Source organism: Rhinatrema bivittatum, chromosome 6 (assembly GCF_901001135.1).
Source record: "Rhinatrema bivittatum chromosome 6, aRhiBiv1.1, whole genome shotgun sequence".
Classification (NCBI taxonomy): domain Eukaryota; kingdom Metazoa; phylum Chordata; class Amphibia; order Gymnophiona; family Rhinatrematidae; genus Rhinatrema; species Rhinatrema bivittatum.
In genome coordinates, this window is record NC_042620.1 from 177,959,827 (window position 1) to 177,978,995 (window position 19,169).

Here is a 19,169-nt window from a genome sequence, read left to right on the forward strand (position 1 = left end):
TTTATTGTGGTGGACGTGTCCCATGATCAGTACAAAGGCATCTCATTTGGCCTTTCAGTGGTTCTGAGGGACTTCATGAAGTGTTTAATGGTGGCTGTTTTTCTCCCTCACCAAGGGATTTGCATCTTTCTGTACCTGGACACCTGACTTGTAATGGGCTTGCCTGAAGAGAGTGTTTTCGATATCCGAGGCAGAACCATTAACCTCCTCCAGTCATTGGGATTTTTCATCATCTACCCTAAATCCAATCCTGTTTCACCCCAATGAATCAAATTTATTGGAGCATGGATAGATTATTTGGAGGAGACAGCATTCCTACTGGTCGACAGGGCTCTCAGACTAAGATCCTTAGCCTCCAACTTGTCACTCCACTTGCAAGCCATGGTCCGTCTGGGCACATGGCCACAGCAGTATATGTGGCCTTTTCATGTGTCTGAACATGAGGTGCCTACAATAGGGCCTCCGTCTGCAATCAATTGACTCAGCCCATCTCAAGTCTGGTCTGCATAACCCAGAAGATGAGATCATCCTTTGGTGGTAGATGAACCCAGATGTTCTGGAGATGGGATCCCCACTAAAGCCCTTGCCGTATCTGGTGATAGTAAGCACTTACGCATCCCCTGGGACGATATGCACTCAAGGAACCAGGGTTGAGCATCCGCTTCATATCAACTTTTTGAAGTTGAGAACCATACAGAATGCTTTCCAGATGCCTTCATGGAATGAGAGTTCTGATCCAGAGAGATCAGTTTGGCAATGAGTGATCAAACATGGAGCCTCATTACAAGTAGCTTACTTCCTGGGGAGCACCAGTATGTTAGAGGATTACTTCTGTTGGGTCTTCCTCCCTCATGAATGATCGCTGAGCTATTCAGTAACAATTGACCTTTCCACCCTCTGGGGTAGTCCTGCGGTTCACCTATTTTCCATGAAGAGAAACAGAAAAGTTAGTTCTTTTCTAGCTGACCAAGCAGCCTTCAACTTGCTCTGGATGCCTTCCTGATTCTCTGAGACACAAAGCTCCTATTTGTGTTCCAACTTTTCTCTTAGTGGCAAGATCCATACAGAAGGTGCTTGAATTCATAGCCTGCTTCATCCTCTTCACGTCAGCCTGGCCCAGACAATCCATATTTATCTTATTCCATCAAGTTATCAATTCAACTGCCGATTCACCTGGGAACAGACTTGTTGACACAGGAAGATGCATACTTGTTCCATCCAAATTTACCTAGATCTCAACCTGACAGCATGGATGTTGAGTGCTCAATAATATCCTTGCTGGCCCTTTCCAGAGAGAGAGAGAGATGGAGATGATGTGCTTGTCTGGATAGAAAGCCATCTACCAGAAGAATGTATAGTTTCAAGTGGAAACGTTTCTCCTTGTGGTGCAAAACGAGTTCCCTGGATCCATTCACTTACAAGCCCAAGGATTTTCTCAAATACTTGATGAACTTATCGACTTCAGGTCTCAGTATATCATCAATAGAAGTCCATCTCTGTGCTATCGCAGCATACCACATGCAAGTAGAAAACCAACCTATCTCCATTCATTCATTGGTTTCCAAATTTGTGAGAGGCTTATTACATACCAAACTGCTGGTTTCACAACCTGTCATTCCATGGGATCACAATGTGGTCCTGACCCAACCCATGAAGCCTCCATTTGAGCCATGGGAGTCACTGTCTTAGAAATTCCTTATGTAGAAGGTAGATTTCCTGGTAGCCATTACTTCAGTTAGACATGTCAGTGAATTTCAGGCTTTAGTGTCTGTCTCCATATCTTCAGTTTTTCCACAACAGAATGGTGTGCTACACTCATCCTATGTTTCTGCCTAAAGTTTCTACTTTGTATCAACCAATTGATTGTCTTGCCTACATTCTTTCCGAGGCCTCATGTGCTTAAGGAAGAAAAGGCCCTTCACACACTGGACTGCAAAATGGCCTTGGCCTACTACCTAACGAGGATAATAGCTTCACCATTTAGGTTCTCAGCTGTTTCTGTCTTCTGATCCTAATAAGAATGGGTGTGGCTGTTACTAAACAAACCATTTCCAATTGGCTGGCAGTATGTATCACAAACTGCTATGTGCTAGCTGAGTTCAGATTACTGACTCCATCAAAGCTCATCAGGTCAGAGCCATGGCAACTTCAGACACTCATTTGAGAGCTGTCTCCATTGGCGACATCTGCAAAGAGTTAACCTGGTCATCTGTTCATATCTTCACATCCCATTATTATCTGGACAATCTCTCCAGAGTTGACAGTAATTTTGAACAAGCAGTTTTCCATAACCTCTTTTATGAGTAGTCCTCTCCACGGAAAGTTGGGTTGCTTGTTTGAGTAAGTACTCCGCAATGCAACTCTCAGCTTGCGATTCTCCATGTGTCATAGCTAATTAAGTCCTGTTTGTCGACAGAGAAAAGCATGGTTTCTTAATGTAAACTGTGTTCTTCCTAGTCAGCAAGATGAATCATCTATGCTTAGTATGCAACTGATTCCTTGGAGAGTGAACCAGCCAAAGATAAAGTCCCAACAAACTGAGGAGGCTCATAAGGCAGTACTCATGAAGAGTCTGTTCAGCGCCATCAGATGATGTCACTCACATGTCATAGCTAATTCATCCTGCTGTCTACAGAGAACATTATTTATGGTAAGCAAGCATGCTTTTACTTGTACTAGAAGAAAAGCATTTAAGAGGAGAACCAAATATGTGCCAAAAGACCCTACAGGGATCCTGCAGGCAATGTTTTTACCAAAGCAGCTATCAAATAAAATAAGGGGACACTCTGTAAGATTAGGGGATAATAGATTTCTCCACCTTAAGAGGAAGGAAATTTTTGCTTGGAGTGCCAAATGATGGAACATTTTGCCAGTAGAAGCAGTTATAGCCACAACAGTAAATTAAAAAGTAAATTGGATTTTTTTTATTTTTTTAAGCGGAAAATATATTGGTGGATATGATAGTATAGTTACATGCAAGGAAGAATTGCTAACCAAGCATGTCTGAACTGATCATTTTTAATTGGGGTTAGGAAGGACTTTTTTCATGGTTGAAAAATCAACTACAGATGCACAGTGTTTTTTCATTTTACACCTCAATTACCGAGAGGCAAGAGCTGATAGGCAATCAGAAGAAGGTCATACACAAAGGACCCCTTGGTGTTCTGTCATCTTAACCAACTATGAGACCGATGTAATAAGCCGCGCCTTATCACAGCACATAGTTTAACCCTCAGTTGTGTGGACAATTTTTGTTTGCAAATGTTACTGTGCACAATAATGTGCATTTAAGTTAGCACCCTTGCATGGAAATTCCATGCCAATGGTAGCATTAGCTATTACCTCCTCCAATGTAGCTGGGTTTAAAAAAGGTTTAGACAAGTTCCTGAAAGAAAATTCCATAAACCATTATTAAGGTGGACTTGGGGAAATCCACTGCTTATGCCTGGGATAAGCAGGATGGGATCTATCAACCTTTTGGGATCTTGCCAGGTATTTGTGACATCCTGATGGAAACAGAATGCTGGGCTTGAAGGACCTTTGGTCTGATCCAGTATGGCAACTCTTATGTTCTTATGTAGAAAGGCTATAATCACCTATTTTGTTCTCCGCTTAGGATGAGAATTATAAATATATCTCACAACAATCGTACTCTCTCCTATGAAAAAAGTTCTTAAGAACTAACTACTTGTTCAGAAAGTTTTTAAACATGAAAAATAGTTGGAGAAAAAGAGGTAAGTTTCATATTCAGGGTGCTCACCTCCGCGGCGTAGCGACCTTCTTGTGGTCTAATCATTAACTTGCCTCCTTCCTCCTTTATGTGTTTTTTTAATGATTCAAAAACAATTTTTTTAAATATTTTTCAATATATTAATTTTTCTAAAAATCAAATATTATCTCCACCTTACATATTAGGATCATTAAATTTTTGTACGTGTCCAAAAATTTTTTGAATACTTCTGTTTAATGTCCCGTTTCTTTGTCCCTATGTTCGGGGGGAATTATTTGAATTAATTTTAATAATGTAAACTTCTTCTCGTAGTGAATCTTCTGTATATAGTAATGCCAAACTCTCACACTTTAAATTCGTCGACGCTCGACTCTTGCTCTTTAAATTACCACTACCAACAATGAAACAAAATTATAACTTACCTCCCATTCAGCAAATCGTGGCTTTCCCGTTCAATTTTTAAAGCGCTGCATGGCTCTCTATGTCCTCCCTCTCGGGCTGACAAGCAGCTTGTCATCTTAACCAATAATTCCCCCCGAACATAGGGACAAGCTCCGAGTCAACAGCGTTGACTCGGAGCTTGTCAGCCCGAGAGGGAGGACGTAGAGAGCTGACAAGCTCCGAGTCAACGCTGTTGACTCGGAGCTTGTCAGCCCGAGAGGGAGGACGTAGAGAGCCATGCAGCGCTTTAAAAATTGAACGGGAAAGCCACGATTTGCTGAATGGGAGATAAGTTATAATTTTGTTTCATTGTTGGTAGTGGTAATTTAAAGAGCAAGAGTCGAGCGTCCACGAATTTAAAGTGTGAGAGTTTGGCGTTACTATATACAGAAGATTCACTACGAGAAGAAGTTTACATTATTAAAATTAATTCAAATAATTCCCCCCGAACATAGGGACAAAGAAACGGGACATTAAACAGAAGTATTCAAAAAATTTTTGGACACGTACAAAAATTTAATGATCCTAATATGTAAGGTGGAGATAATATTTGATTTTTAGAAAAATTAATATATTGAAAAATATTTAAAAAATGTTTTTTGAATCATTAAAAAAACACATAAAGGAGGAAGAGGCAAGTTATGATTAGACCACAAGAAGGTCGCTACGCCGCGGAGGTGAGCACCCTGAATATGACACTTACCTCTTTTTCTCCAACTATTTTCATGTTTTTAAAAACTTTCTGAACAAGTAGTTAGTTCTTAAGAACTTTTTTCATAGGAGAGAGTACGATTGTTATGACCTTATGTAGAAAGGTGCATTGGTTTACCTGGTGTTTTCTTAGCAATGGAAACTTAATACCCAAGACCGATGTGAGTAGGGTTCCAAGGCTAATGTTAGTCTACAGGCGGAAGCTGGAGTTCCTATGCCAAATGGGTTATGCTCACCGACTAGCAGAGCATAACCAGTTCGCTGACGTCAATCTTTATATGCATCTGTACAGATCTCAGCCTACCAGAATTTTCTGTCTCCAGCAAATGGTAGGCCAGCATCCTGTGCTGTTTTATATGGCCTGGTTACGCTCCTGGACAGCTCCTGAGGTGAAAGACTTGTTCTCCCTCCATCAGTGGAGCAGAGCCCTGGATAAGATTAATTATTTGTAGGCAGCTTCTGAGGTAAAACTAGGTTCTCGTCCTCAGTTGAGCAGAACCTGGGCCAAGGAGACTACCGAGAGATTAGTGCTGAATCTACCCTTCCCTCTCCCTCTAGCTTTCATCCTCTTTAGTTAACAAAAAAAAAAAAAAGGGCAGTTCCCTTTTTAGTTTTTTGTTGCTGTCTTCTTTAAAGTTGAAAAAAAAAGATGGCAAGAAGAGGGGACGGAGCACAGTAGATCAGAGTGAGCTGCTGGCAGGGTTGGACTGTCAGGGACACAGGAATAGCTAGGTGATTCTAAGCTTTTCTTAAGTCCTGGCCACAGTAGTGTGCCTTTTAGCATGACAGCAGAATCAGGGCCACCTGTGCAGCATGTGGGAAGAAGTTCTCAACTCTGTAGTTATGTGCTCAGAGGCAGCAGTGGGGAGGTGCATTTAACCTCTGCCGAGCTTCGGGGGAGAGAGAGACCTGCTATGGAGCAGTGAATTCAGAGTTCTTGGGGGGAGTCCGTATCGGCGGGCCATTCAGACAGTTGGCTCCTGCTGAGAAAGATCCCTGTTGTGGAAGTAGCACCCATTTTTGAGCATGGAGGACTAATAGGGAGCCAGAGCGTCCTCTGTTTAGCCCCACGGAGAAGCTTACTAGCATGTAAGCTTTGTGGCAAGTCTTTGGAATTCTAGATCTGTTCCTTGTTTGTTATGGGCTTCAGTGTCTAAAGAGGTTATCAGGTGGCATTCACAAAACCGACTCCTTTAAGGCTGGAGTTTGATCCCAAGATCTGCTCTGGGTTTTATTCTTCTGTGGGAAGTTCATTAGTGCCAGAAAAGGGCCCAGAACAGGAGAGGATATGAAGGGGTTGGCTCCAGTTCTGGGATTCTCTTTTGGAGCTCTAAAAGTTCAGGAGAGAGACTGAAGAGTGGAATGTTAATATTTTTCTAAAAAGTGCCCTCTGGGTTTTAACTCTCTAGGAGAAAGTGCTGTTCAGGTGAGTTTTTGGCAGAAGAAAACTAGTCTTTGGAAGGGGATAATAGATTTCCATGGTACCTCCTCTCATGATCGTTATTTCATCATCTGAGTTTCCAAGTCATTACGGATCCTAGTGCTGCAGAGCATCTGAGGTCTTAAGCAGTCCTTTTGGATCATTTTTCCTCTGCATAAAGCTTTAAGATTCTGATTGTCCTTGAATGGGTGTTCCCAGGAGGGTAGTTGTAGGATCCTATATCTTGGCTAACGTATTCCCTTGCTGTTATCTGAAAATAAAGCTGGGAATTTCCTAAGGGGGGATCTATTAGGATTACTGACTGAGTGGGCTGCGATTCCTGTGGAGAGGGCACAGCATGTAAAGAAAAGCAGGGCAGATAGATTGATTCAGTCTTAAAACAGGCTTTGCTTGTTGCTGGTATGGCACGTAAGATGGAGGCTTTCAGCAGTTTTGTAGAAAAAAATTTTTTTCTTTCATGCCGCTTGCAAGATTATTTTATGCAAGCTAATAATTCAGTTTTGGAAGCGGTTTCTTTACTAGAGCCTGGCTCTAGCACCTAATGTTTCCTCTGAAGGGGAGGCAGGTATGGCTATAGTAAATTTTTTCCATAAGGAAGAGTTCACAACCTTAATTTCTTATTCCTCTGTGCATGGAATATTGGGGAAGTTAAGATAGGACTTCCACCTAATGAAAAGAAGAAAGAGACAGCTTCTGAGATGAAAGACCTGTTCTCACTTCCTCAGCTGAGCAGGGTTTCTACATAGCAAGGCCGTAAGGAGGGATATTCATGGTTAGGTATCTCTTTAGGGATCTGATCTCATGTCCCTGAGATAGGCAATGTTTATCACAGATTTATCAGAATGAAGTCCAAATTGTTTCAGATCTGTTGGCCTTAGACATCATGTGAGACACTCACTTCCTGGGATTCTCCTGTCAAGTTCCAGATACCTTTATGGTTTCCCCTTGTTGCTCTACCAAGAAGTGAGAAATTGTCAGTGACTCTTGGGTGGCTTCTCTATTTGAAAGCAGAGGTGCCAGTTCAAGAAGCCCAGAGGAAGCTAGGTCAGTATTCATTTTTCCTTTGTGGTTCCCAAGTACGAGGGATCCTTCTGCCCCATTCCGGATTTGAAGCATGTCAACAAGCTCATATTAGTATCTCATTTCAGCATGAAAGCTTGAGGGCATTCATTTTGACAGTAAGGAAGGGAGAGTCTTGATCCTTCTTAGACCTTACAAGGGCTTAGCCTCTCAACCTAATAATGAGGTATTATCACCCCATTTTTTATTTTGTGGTGCTAGGGACATACTTCGTTTCAGCCCTGCCCTTTAGGTTAGCCACTACTCCAAGAACCTTTTTTGAAGGTATTGGTGGTTGTGGCAGCAGCACTCTATAAAGAAAGGTTTTTGTGCATCCTTAATTGGGCATTGGTTGTTAAGGATGAATTCAGTATAGGAAAGTATAGGGGCCACCCAGTGGGTGGCTCAGTTGTTGCAGGAATTGAGTTGGATAGTCAAGTTTTCTGAGAGCAGTTTACAATCTTCTCAGATCCTGGTGAAGCTGGACTCCTGTTCATTGCACAGATTGGCCACCTGTATGATGGAACAAGGGATTCAAGACTACATCTGCAGATCCTTTGTTGCTGTCAGTCAGGAAAATGACTGTGTCAAGTTATCTGCAATTTATTGGTTCCATGGCAGCGGCATTGGTGCTGGTACCTTGGTGGAGAGTGCACATGAATCTCTTCAGAGAGTTTTACTGTCTGGATGGATTCCACAGTAACACATTTCTTCATGACTGCTGATGCCAAAGATAGTCATATTAAATTTACATTGATGGTTAAATTCCAGAAGTTGTTATAGGAATGGATCTGTATTCTCTGGGTTTGAGTGATGGCGGCAGATGCCAGCCTGGTGGGCTGGAGAGCAAATTGTCTGGGACAGGTGGCTCGTGGTCAGTAGCCACAGGAGGAGGCAAGGTGGTTCCTCATTCATTGGCTGTTCGACAGATGAATATCTGCTAAGGTTTCAAATAGAATAATGGCTGACAACGCCTCAGAGGGGGGACATTTGTGAACTGTCAAGGTTGCACCCAAAGTCCTCTGTTGTCACAAGAACTGGATTTGCTGCTCCTGTGGGCAGGAAAGAATCTGAAGGTAACTGTGGCCTCACATCTGTTGGGTATAGAAAATGTTCAAATGGATTTCTTAGTTACAATGTTGTCAACCCTAGGGAATGCTTCCTGTTGCAGGTAGTGGTCGATCAAATAATGAGTCTGATAGTGCTTATGAGTCTGATGGTGCCCATAAGGAATGCGAAGCTGTGAGAGTGTTTTGGCCACAACAGAGGAAAATGTTTATACTGTATTTGATGCTCTGACTCTGAGTTAAACATGTTTCCTCCGTGGCATTTCTTAGGGAGAATGAGTCAGAGGATTTTGAAGCATCCAGGCCTGGTGAATCTAGTGGTTTGACTGGCCCAAAGCATTCTTGGTATGTGAATCTCGTGCGGTCAGATTACAGGAACCTGTTGAGTTCCGCATCTAAGAGAGCTGATCTCTTAGGGCCTGGTTCTGTACGAATATTCGGCTCTGTTTTGTCTTACAGCCTGGTTCTTGAGATGGCTCGTCTAGTTAAAAAAAAAAAAAAAAAAAAGAAAAGAGAAGAAATTTTCAGAGGGTAGTGAATGCTCTCTTTTTTTTAAGGCTAGGTAATTATCTTCATTCCCGTATGTGAGAATTTGGAGAGTATTTTAAACATTGGTGCACCAGTAGACAGTTAACTCCTGGCAAGGCAAAGGTGCCAATAGCTCAAATTTTTGCAGGAAGATCCTTCTAAAAGCTTTATTTCTTGGAGCTGCAGGTGGCAGCTCTTGTGTGCTGCAGGGGGCATGGATTGCATTTTCCCTTGTTCTCGCATCCAGTTGTGACTGTGATTTTTAATGGGTGTCAAGCTCATTGGTTTTCGGTAAGGATTCCCGTCCTGTCTTGGGTTCTGGATTATTGTATTGCCTTTATCAGATTCACAGCTTGAAACTATTATGAGAAATTCATTGAGGCTGTTTTTTCCTTGAAGGCAATCCTAGTGCAAGGGTGGCCAACTCTGGGCCTTGAGAGCCACAAAGAGGCTAGGTTTTCAGGATATTCACAAAATTATGCGGTCAGTTGGGAGGAAATATTTGAACATCAAGTTTTGTCGGATAACTTGGTTATCTGCAAAAAAAAAAACCAAACCCTTTCAATATCCACCTTCTGTATTTTAGCATTTGCTTCAGATGTTTATATTCATTTCAGGTCAGCCAGGCTGTGACATCATAGAAACTGGTTGTAACATAGACGCAGAGGAGTTTGGCTTTGTGGAAAGATCAGAAGCAGTTGAATTCCAAACGATAGATATTTTTATTTTTATGGGATACACACATTTAAAGTAATTGTGGCATGGTGTTATCAGTTTGATACCTGTTGACTCTAATCACATAACTGATCTGAAATGATCATAAAGACTGACCATTGTATTAAATGTTTTTATGAATAGATGATGTGAGTGTGTGCAAATATCAGATATTAATCTGTTTTGTATTTTTAAATTTATCCAAACAGTATGTAAGACAATAATATACTGTTCTCTGAAACAAGGACATTTTATACATACCTCTCACCTCATGACTCATGTCATCTAAATCAAAATACTTCCATAAGGTTGTGTGAGGATCAAGCTATAGGATTCTGAAGGTTGTTGATCTGTGATTCAGGCTTGGCATGTATCAACAAAAACTCTAGTTCCTTCTCCACTGGCACTCTGGAACCCCTGCTAAGCCCTTCTGAGATCAACCAGGTGCTGTGCACACTAGAAGAAAGCCTCAAATTATGGAGAAAATAGCTTTATGTTGAAAAGTTATTTTCTCCACTTGGGAGGATGTATAATGCTGTGTTTTATTGCTGTACATCCGTGTGGGGGCATTTCAAAGTCTGCTCAGCCAAGTTGAAATGGCTTTTTAACAGATGAGTAGTAAACAGCAAACGACATGACAAAAAGCATTTCATAGATGATGGGCCTTTCTTGGGACTGATCTATTTGGCTTCCTTTTGTCAGTGAGGCCTAGTTTTGGGCTAGACAAAGTGGAGGGTAAATTTCTCTTGCTTCTGCATGTCCCAAGTTGTAGGATAATCTTTTAAAATTCCCTATTGGTTTTTTTCCTTTTTTTTTCATAATACTGTGCATAATCACTGATTTCATAGCAGCAGGACATCTTTCTCTACCCTCTGTATATCTGCCTTTCTCTTTGCAGATTTTCCTGGCTTTTGATCTTGAAATGCTGTCACTGTTTTTCTTTTTGTTCATGCTCTTTTTATACATTGTTTTCTTTTGTCTCTTTACCCTTTCAACTTGGATTATGAAGGAAAAGGTACAGTATTTTTCACTCTGCATGTGCCTGACTTGCTATTACCAGTGTTACTTTATCTGTTTGATAGTTTTAGAAGAGAATCTACAGTATGGACAAAACTGACACATCTATTGTAATCAGTTATTGGTGAAAATGAGACCTAGTGGGTTGTATGTATGCACTTTTGTATGACTTCTATGTTGGTTTTCTTAGTTTACTATGGAAACATGTCTTTTTTTTGCTATGTATGTAAAAACCATGCAGTAAAGTTTAGAAGCCTGAACCTTGAAGATCCTCACTTAGAAGTGACCCCTAACTCCTTTAAAATCCATCCACTGATCTCAGCAGAACATGGCTAATGCAGATGCTTCTGCATAGGAGACATTCAGTTTTGCATGGGACCTGTGTAGTATTCACATTTTAGAAGAAAATGCACTGTCCCTTATTCATCTGCTATTTTAGCAGGAAGAGATCTTTGCAAGAGAGACCTTGTAGAGACTATCACAGGGCTTCTCATCCCCATAGTCAGGTTTTCAAGATACTCACAATGAATATGCAGAAGGTAAATGTGCACACTTAGGGGCATATACAATACAGTGCGCTCATACGAGTGCACTGTTTAACCCGCTGTTGGACGCGAGTTAAATAGGCGCTAATCCTACTCATTCACTCCGTATTCAAAAAAATAAATGTGCGTTTCAGATGCAGATTTATCGCTCAGATATTAATACCTGCCTGGAGCAGAAAAAACTGCTTTTCTGTACTACTTCAGTAAAAAAAAAAAACAAAAAAAAAAACCTCTGCAGATGGCTGGTTATGAAAACCGATGCCGAGTTTACCGGCGTCAGTCTTCATAACCGGCAGCCGCTACGGGGCCGCATTAGCAAGGAGGTGCTAAGGTTGCGCAAGCGACCCTAGCATCTCCTTGCTAGCGTGACCCCCTAATTTGCCTATTGCATGGTGCCCCCCTTGCGGGCGCCATGCGTGCATTAAGAAAGTTGGCGCTGAAAAGTCAGCGCCCGCTTTCCGTGAAAATTGCATTGGCCCCTTAGATAGCACAAGAGAGAGAGCCTTCTCTATAGCTGGCCCTTCATTGTGGAATACACTTTCTCTAGAGCTTTGTAGTCTTACTGATAAGAAAGCATTCAAAAAAGCACTTAAAACTTTATTTTAATCTCACTTTCAATGATTTTATTAATCACTATTCCTCTGTGAAAATCTCTGACCCCTTTTCCAGGCAGAACCTTTTTTTTTAAAAAGAGGCATAATTTAACATCTTTTATTCACATGTAGGCTGCTTACTATATGAAGCTTTATTATCTTCTGTTTAGTTTTTATATATCTATGTCTAGTTTTTATGTACCCTATCCCGAACCTTGGAGGGAGCGGGCTAAAATGTGAAATAAATAACTACCCTAGTGTTCATGATGCCAGTATTGCAAGCTTTCTGATGTCTGTCTATCAATCTCTCTCTCTCTCTATTTGATCTTTCTTTGGAAGGATGGGGAGGTTAGAAAAATGAAGGGGGCCATGAACTATCCTTGTTTAGCATATATCAGAGGGAGAAAATCTCTTCCTACTTTTACCTCTTTCTCTATAATACATGAAATATGTATCACATGTTTAGTCAGTAGGCATGAGTGAGCATCAACAAAAGTAACTAGTGTAAGTCTTTAAGTTTTAAATTTTTGTTTGGAAGGAGTAATACATTATTATTGTTATTACCATCATGAATTCTTTTTTTATTTTTGTGCTTTCCATGCCTCATTTTATTTTTGATTTGTCCCCAGATCCAAATCAGGCCCTGCGGCTGTGCTTGGGCAGCACTGTGGTTGGCGCTCAATATGGAGCCATCTCTGCTCTTAGTATCAACAGCGATTGCTCCCGACTGCTTTGCGGCTTTGCAAAAGGGCAGGTGAGAGAGTCTATCAGAAACAGGGAAAGCCCAATTCATTACCCTCTCCCATCATTGCAGGCATTAACAATTCTATGCAGTTTATATGTTTATGCGAGATATATACATATGTCTATCTCTGTTTCTCTCTCTATATATATATATCTGAATATAACAGTAGGGATATACTGCCATCTGCTTGGCCAGAATGAACAGACAGATGATGAAATGGGAGCAGAAACTGAGGAAGCTAACACATTTTGCAAAACAGCAATAATGAGAGAGTTCAGTTATTCCAATATTGATTGGATAAATGTCAAATCAGGACATGCTAGGGAGGTAAGGTTTCTAGATGAAATAAATGACCCTTTCATGGAAAGGGTAATCCTTAGTGGAATGTAGGAGTTAGTGCAAGAGATAATAGCAGTGGGGCCACTTGGCAATAGTGATTTTAATGCGATCAAATTTGACCTGGTAGGAGGACATTGAGGAAAACTACTGCTCTAGCATTTAACTTTCATAAGGAGACTATGATAACATGAGGAAAATAGAAAAAAAACCTAAAAGGTGCAGCTTCAAAGGTTAAGAGCTTACATCAGACATGCATATTATTTAAAATCTCCATCATGGAAACCCAGACCAGATATATTCCATGCATTAAAGAGGCAGAAGGAAGACCACATGATTGCCAGCGATGTCAAAAGATGAGATGAAAGAGGCCAGTATATCCAAAAGTACATCTTTCAAAAAGTGGAAAGATAATCCAAATGAAGAAAATAGGGAAAGCATAAGTATTGGCAGGTTAGATGCAAAACATTGATATGCATCTGTGCTTGTAATCCACACTGAACATTACTTTATGGAAGATTGTGTAATATAAGATTTCTTGGCATTCAGACAGGTTAATCCACACCAGTGGGTTATGCACCTCTACCAGCAGATGGAGACGCAGCAAAGCTAACGTCATGGTACCACTGCACTGAAATCAGCCCGCTAGTATTCTCCGTCTCTAGCAGATGGTGGATGTGCATCTCCCAACTGGGGATTGCTTAAAAAGAAAAAATTGTAGAAGGAGAAAAGAAGGAAGTTAATTTGCTCCGCTCTCCTGTGGTGATACCTTATGGTCCCATCCTCAGTTGAGTTTTCCTGAGGTGATATCTGCGGATCTCTCTCTCAGATGAGTGCCTTGGTTTGGTAGCTGGTTTTCCAGTGTGAACTTAGCTGTAGGGAGACAAACAACTGAGAGGCTAGCAGGTGCAGGAAGCTGAGCATGGTGGTGAAGGCCTTTGCCCTCTACCCCCACAGCTGGAGACCTATTCTGTGCTCGGCTGGGATGGGCTGAGCTCAGGTAAAAAAAAGAAAAAAAGAAAAAAAAGAAAAAGGGGAGTTAATTTTAGGGGTTCCATTCCCTTGCTGGTCTCCGAGCTCAGCACATCGATCCAATGTCTGTTCCCATCTTGGGGGAGCTTGGGGAGTTGTGGCAGCTTGGTGTGCTGAGTGATCTTTGTGGCTAGGCTCCACTCTTAAGCTTTGCTTGGTCACTGCGTGGTAGGCCGCAGCCGCATTTGCGCGCTTTTCTGTGCACAAGACTTCCACGAATCAATCTCTGACTGTTCACACTTGCGCGCCCGAGTAGGCACTCAGGTTTGTGCTTAGGTGGGCACTCAGGTGTTCGTTTAGGGGTGGTAGGGTGGCTGCATATTGGGCACCTACATTTTGGGCATCCGTGGTAAGTACTTATTGCAAGTGCAGCTGGGCGCACAGTTATTGGGCACTTTTTAGAGCATACCGATAGTGGGTGTTTATCCATGGCACTGGTAGCAAATAAGCCTATGTGCATTTCCCTTTGTGCTGCTTGCCATATTCGGGCATCACAGCCTGGCATCCCCTCTAACTTGTGTCAGCGCTGTTTGAAGGCTCAGGGACAATTTTCCCCAACTGAGTATGCTAAGCCCGGTCCTTCCCAGCATGATGTGGGAACGGAAAAGGAGCGGGAACTGCCAGAGGTTTCGCCTGGTTTCCCTAATTGGTTCATCAGTGGGGGATAGTAGTTCAGTTGGCGCAGGGCTGACACCCCCCTGATTTTGGTATGGATCTCTCTGCTTTTTCTTGGGTAGAATTTTTTCAAGGGCTATATTCCTTTCTTCAGGCGCAGTCGGCAGCTCCAGCCAATCTTAACAGTTCAGGATCGCAGGCTGCAGATTCCCGCACACCTGGTGCTATGAGTAAGTGTCTGAGTACATCTAACCCTCTACAGGTCATGCTGATAGGGACGCGGATAGCGCAGATGATGAAGCCAATTCTTACTCCCTGGAGGATGGGGAAATTCCTCCAGGGTTGGAGCCATATAGAACAGTGTTGCGTTTCTTTCATAGAGATGAGCTGTCGGCTCTGATTTCCCAGACTTTGAAGATGCTGGGGGTGCTGGGTGCTAATTCCATGTCTGACCCAAAGAAAAATCCCATTTTAATTTCTTTGCGTAAAGCTTCATGTTTCTTCCCCATTATGGAAGCTATTCAAGAATTGATTGATCTTGAGTATGGTGTTTCGGAAGCTAATTTTAAAGGGGGACGAGCCTTGGAAGGGCTGTACCCTTTGGATCCAGCTGTCAAAAGAGCAGTTGTGCTTTCCTAAAGATGCACGTTTGTGTGCTGTCACCAAGCAGACGACTGTCTCTGTAGAAGGGGGAGCGGCATTGAAAGATGCGCAAGAAAGGAAAATTGAGGCTATATCCTTAAGCAGGCCTTTGAGGCGATGGCAATGAATTTGCAGATAGCCTCTTGTTGCTCCCTTGTGGCTTGCTCTTGTTTACTTCTCTCTCAGGAAGTCAATGAATCTGGCATGATTTCCAGGGCAATGATAGAACCAGCAGACGCCTTTTTGGCAGATGCGGACTGCAACCTGGTCTGCACTTCTGCCAGAGGAGTGGCTTCGGTAATAGCAGCCAGGCATCAGCTATGGCTTAGGAATTTGTTGGCTGATACAATTTGAAAGTCTAATCTTATGAAATTGCCTTTAAAGTTCACTTGTTTGGGAATGAACTAGAAAAAATGGCCAATAAGTGGAGTGAGTCCAATGTTCCTTGGTTATCAGAGGATAAGAAGCAGGCGCTGCGCTCCATTGGCATGATAGGTCATGCTAGGGGTTTCAAATTCTTTCAACCCTACAAATGAGTGGCTTTTCATAGGGCTTGACTTTTGGGTCGGCCTCAGTCCTTTCATCTCAGGCAGCCCACACTGGGTGCAGGCTCAAGTAGCAGTGCTCCCCGAGCTTCTCAATGAAGGTGTGCCGACCCACCCTTGGGAACAGGAGATAGGGGGTTGCCTTTTTTTTTTTTTTTTTTTTTTAATTAGAGGTGGGTCGAGATGTCAGACCAGTGGGTACTGGATGTGATAAGAGATGGCTATACGCTGGACTTTCTCAGTGTTCCTCTGGACGTTTTCATGATGTCTTCCTGCAGCTCTCCACAGAAGAGGCAGGCAGTGGAGGATAAGTTGTCAAGACTCCTCAGTCTGCAGGTTGTAGTCCCAGTGCCCATGTTACCAGAAAATATGGGCCGATATTCCATTTATTTCATTGTGCCCAAGAAGGGGAGGGTTCCTTTTGCCCCATCCTAGATCTCAAGAGAATCAACCATCATTTGCTGGATATTCATTTCCGCATGGAAACCTTTATATTCAGTGATGATGGTAGTACAGTTAGGGGAGTTTCTTATGTCTCTGGATTGTCAGAGGCATATCTACATATTCCCATCTGGCTGGGGCATCAGTTTCTGCTTTTCACTGTTTTGGGCCGACATTATCAGTTTTGAGCACTGCCCTTCGGTTTGGCCACTGTGCCCAGAACCTTTTCCAAAGTCATGGTGGTAGTAGTGACAGTGTTGAGAGAGGATGACATTCTGGTCCACCCTTATGTAGACGATTGGCTGATTCGGGCCAAGAGTATGAAAGTGAGCCTTCAGGTCTCATGCAAGGTGATCTTCTTGTTACAGGAAATAGGTTGGGTGGGGAATTTGACCAAGAGCAATCCATAGCCATCCCAGACACTGGAGTATCTTGGTGTTCTTTTCGACATGAAGCAAGGTAGGGTGTTCTTGCCGGAGATTCACATTCAGAAGCTGATGGCGCAGGTGCGACTATTGACGGAAACAATACGTCTGACGGTGTGGCCTTATCTACAGGTGCTGGGGTTGATGGCAGCCACCCTAGAAGTGGTTCTGTGGGTAAGGGGGCACACTGTTTGCTTGTTGGAGTCCACAGTCTCAGGACTACTTGATACAGCTTTACTTACTGGTGGAGATAAGCATCCAACTGCAGTGGTGGTTGCAAGTGAATCATCTAAGGAAGGGAGTTTCCTTATGAACACTGGAATGACTAGTACTCCTGATGGATGTGAGCTTTCAGGGTTGGGGGTTCACTGTCAGGAGTTGACTTTGCAGGGATGCTGGAGTACAAAAGAACTTAAGATATGCCATACTGGGTTAGACCAAGGGTCCATCAAGCCCAGTATCTTGTTTCCAACAGTGGCTAATCCAAGTCACAAGAACCTGACAAGTACCCAAACGTTAAATAAATCTCGATCTACTATTGCTTATTTATTAATAGCAGTTTATGGCTTTTTCCTCTAGGAACTTACCCAAACCTTTTTAAACCCTGTTACACTAACTGCTGTAACCACATCTTCTGGCAATGAATTCCAGAGCTTAACTATGCACTGAGTGAAAAAGAATTTTCTTCAATTTGTTTTAAAAGAACTACTTCTAACTTCATGGAGTTCCCCCTAGTCCTTCTGTTATCTGAAAGAGTAAATAACCGATTTACATTAACTTGTTCAAGTCCTTTCATGATTTGGTAGACCTCTATCATATCTCCCATCAATCGTGTCTTCTCCAAACTGAAGAGCCCTAACTTACTTAGCCTGTCTTCATAGGCTAAGTCACTTTTCTCTTCACTTTCTCCAGTGCAAGTATATCTTTTTTTGAGATGCGGTGACCAGATTTATACACAGTATTCAAGACGGGGTCTCACCCAGAGGCATTATGACGTTGTATGTGTGCATCCAATGCAAAGAGCTCCTGTCTCTCAGAGAACGAGTTCGATCTATGGAGGCTAGAATGGCAGACCTGGAGGAGCTGAGGCACACAGGGAGGTATATAGATGAGACCTTCAGGGACATAGTAGTCAAGTCCCAACTCCAGTCTGGCATCCCTGGTGCTGCCTTGGAGGAGGAAGGTCTCATGATCGGAGAGCATCAACCTGGTACAGCAGGAAATGATCCTGTAGCAAGGACCTGCTCTCCAGGTGGTGCATCATCCTCTCGCACCAAGGATGTATATCTCAGGGCTTCTGCCAAGGAGGGAACGTTTAGGTCGGCCGACATAGTTGGTGATTTGATTATTAGGAATGTAGACAGCTGGGGGTGGATGGTGGGTGTGAGGATCGCCTAGTAACATGCTTGTCTGGTGCGAAGGTGGCGGACTTCAAGCATCACCTAAATAGGATTTTAGATAGTGCTGGGGAGCAGCCGGCTGTCATGGTACATGTGGGTACCAACGACATAGGAAAATGTGGGAGGGAGGTTCTGGAAGCCAAATTTAGGCTCTTAGGAAGAAAGCTGAAATCCAGAACCTCTGGAGTAGCATTCTCTGAAATGCTTCCTGATTCATGCGCAGGTCCCCAGAGCAGGCAGAGCTCGGTAGCCTCAATGCATAGATGAGACGATGGTGCAGGGAAGAGGGATTCAGTTTTGAAAGGAATTGGGGAAACTTTTGGGGAAGGGAGAGTCTTTTCTGAAGGGATGGGCTCCACCTTAACTAGGGTGGAACCAGGCTGCTGGCGCTAACCTTTAAAAAGGAGATAGAGCAGCTTTTAAACTAGAACAGGGAAAGCTGACAGTCGCTCAGTAGCGCATGGTTCAGAGAGAGGTATCTTCAAAGGATACTTATGAAGCATTAGAGTTAGGGCATCCCAACAGAGAGGTTCCAATAAGAAAAGTAGTCCAAGTATCCATAATTAAAAACTCACCTGAGCTAAAAGATTCCAACTGAAAAGCAGAATGTTAATCAAAACAAAAAACATGCTGTTTGTATGCTAATGCCAGAAGTCTAAGTAGTAAGATGGGAGAATTAGAGTGTATAGCAGTGAATGATGACCTAGACTTAATTTGCATCTCAGAGACATGGTGGAAAGAGGATAACCAATAGGATAATGCTATACCGGGGGTACAAATTATATTGCAGTGACAGAGAGGTGCATTCTGGTGGCGGTGTGGTGCTTTATGTCCGGGATGGCATAGAGTCCAACAGGGTAAAGATCGTGCATGAGACTAAATGTGCAATTGAATCTTTATGGGTAGAAATCCCTTGTGTGTTGGGGATGAGAATAGTGATAGGAGTATACTACCGTCCACCTGGCCAAAATGGTGAGTCGGACAGTGAAATGCTAAGAAAAATCAGGGAAGCTAACCAAACTAGTAGTACAGTAATAATGGGAGATTTCAGTTACCTAAATCACCCAAAAATGTGGAACCCAAATAACAAATGAATTGTTAGCCTAAGAAGGTGTCAGCAAGCCTTGACGTTATGTGTCACT

The 19,169-nt window shown here is 42.6% G+C and overlaps 1 protein-coding gene across 5 annotated transcripts in view; it reads left to right on the forward strand.

Annotated features, from left to right (window-relative positions):
• Positions 1-19,169, forward strand: part of VPS8 (VPS8 subunit of CORVET complex) — an 818,099-nt gene that overhangs the window by 93,008 nt on the left and 705,922 nt on the right. For 4 of the 5 annotated variants that reach the window (XM_029606199.1, XM_029606196.1, XM_029606195.1 and 1 more), the window contains exons 8-9: positions 10,701-10,706; positions 12,476-12,600. In XM_029606199.1, coding sequence (XP_029462059.1) covers positions 10,701-10,706; positions 12,476-12,600 — 131 coding nt within the window. The remainder of the gene's footprint in view (positions 1-10,700; positions 10,707-12,475; positions 12,601-19,169) is intronic. The other variant, XM_029606197.1, reaches the window with a different exon arrangement.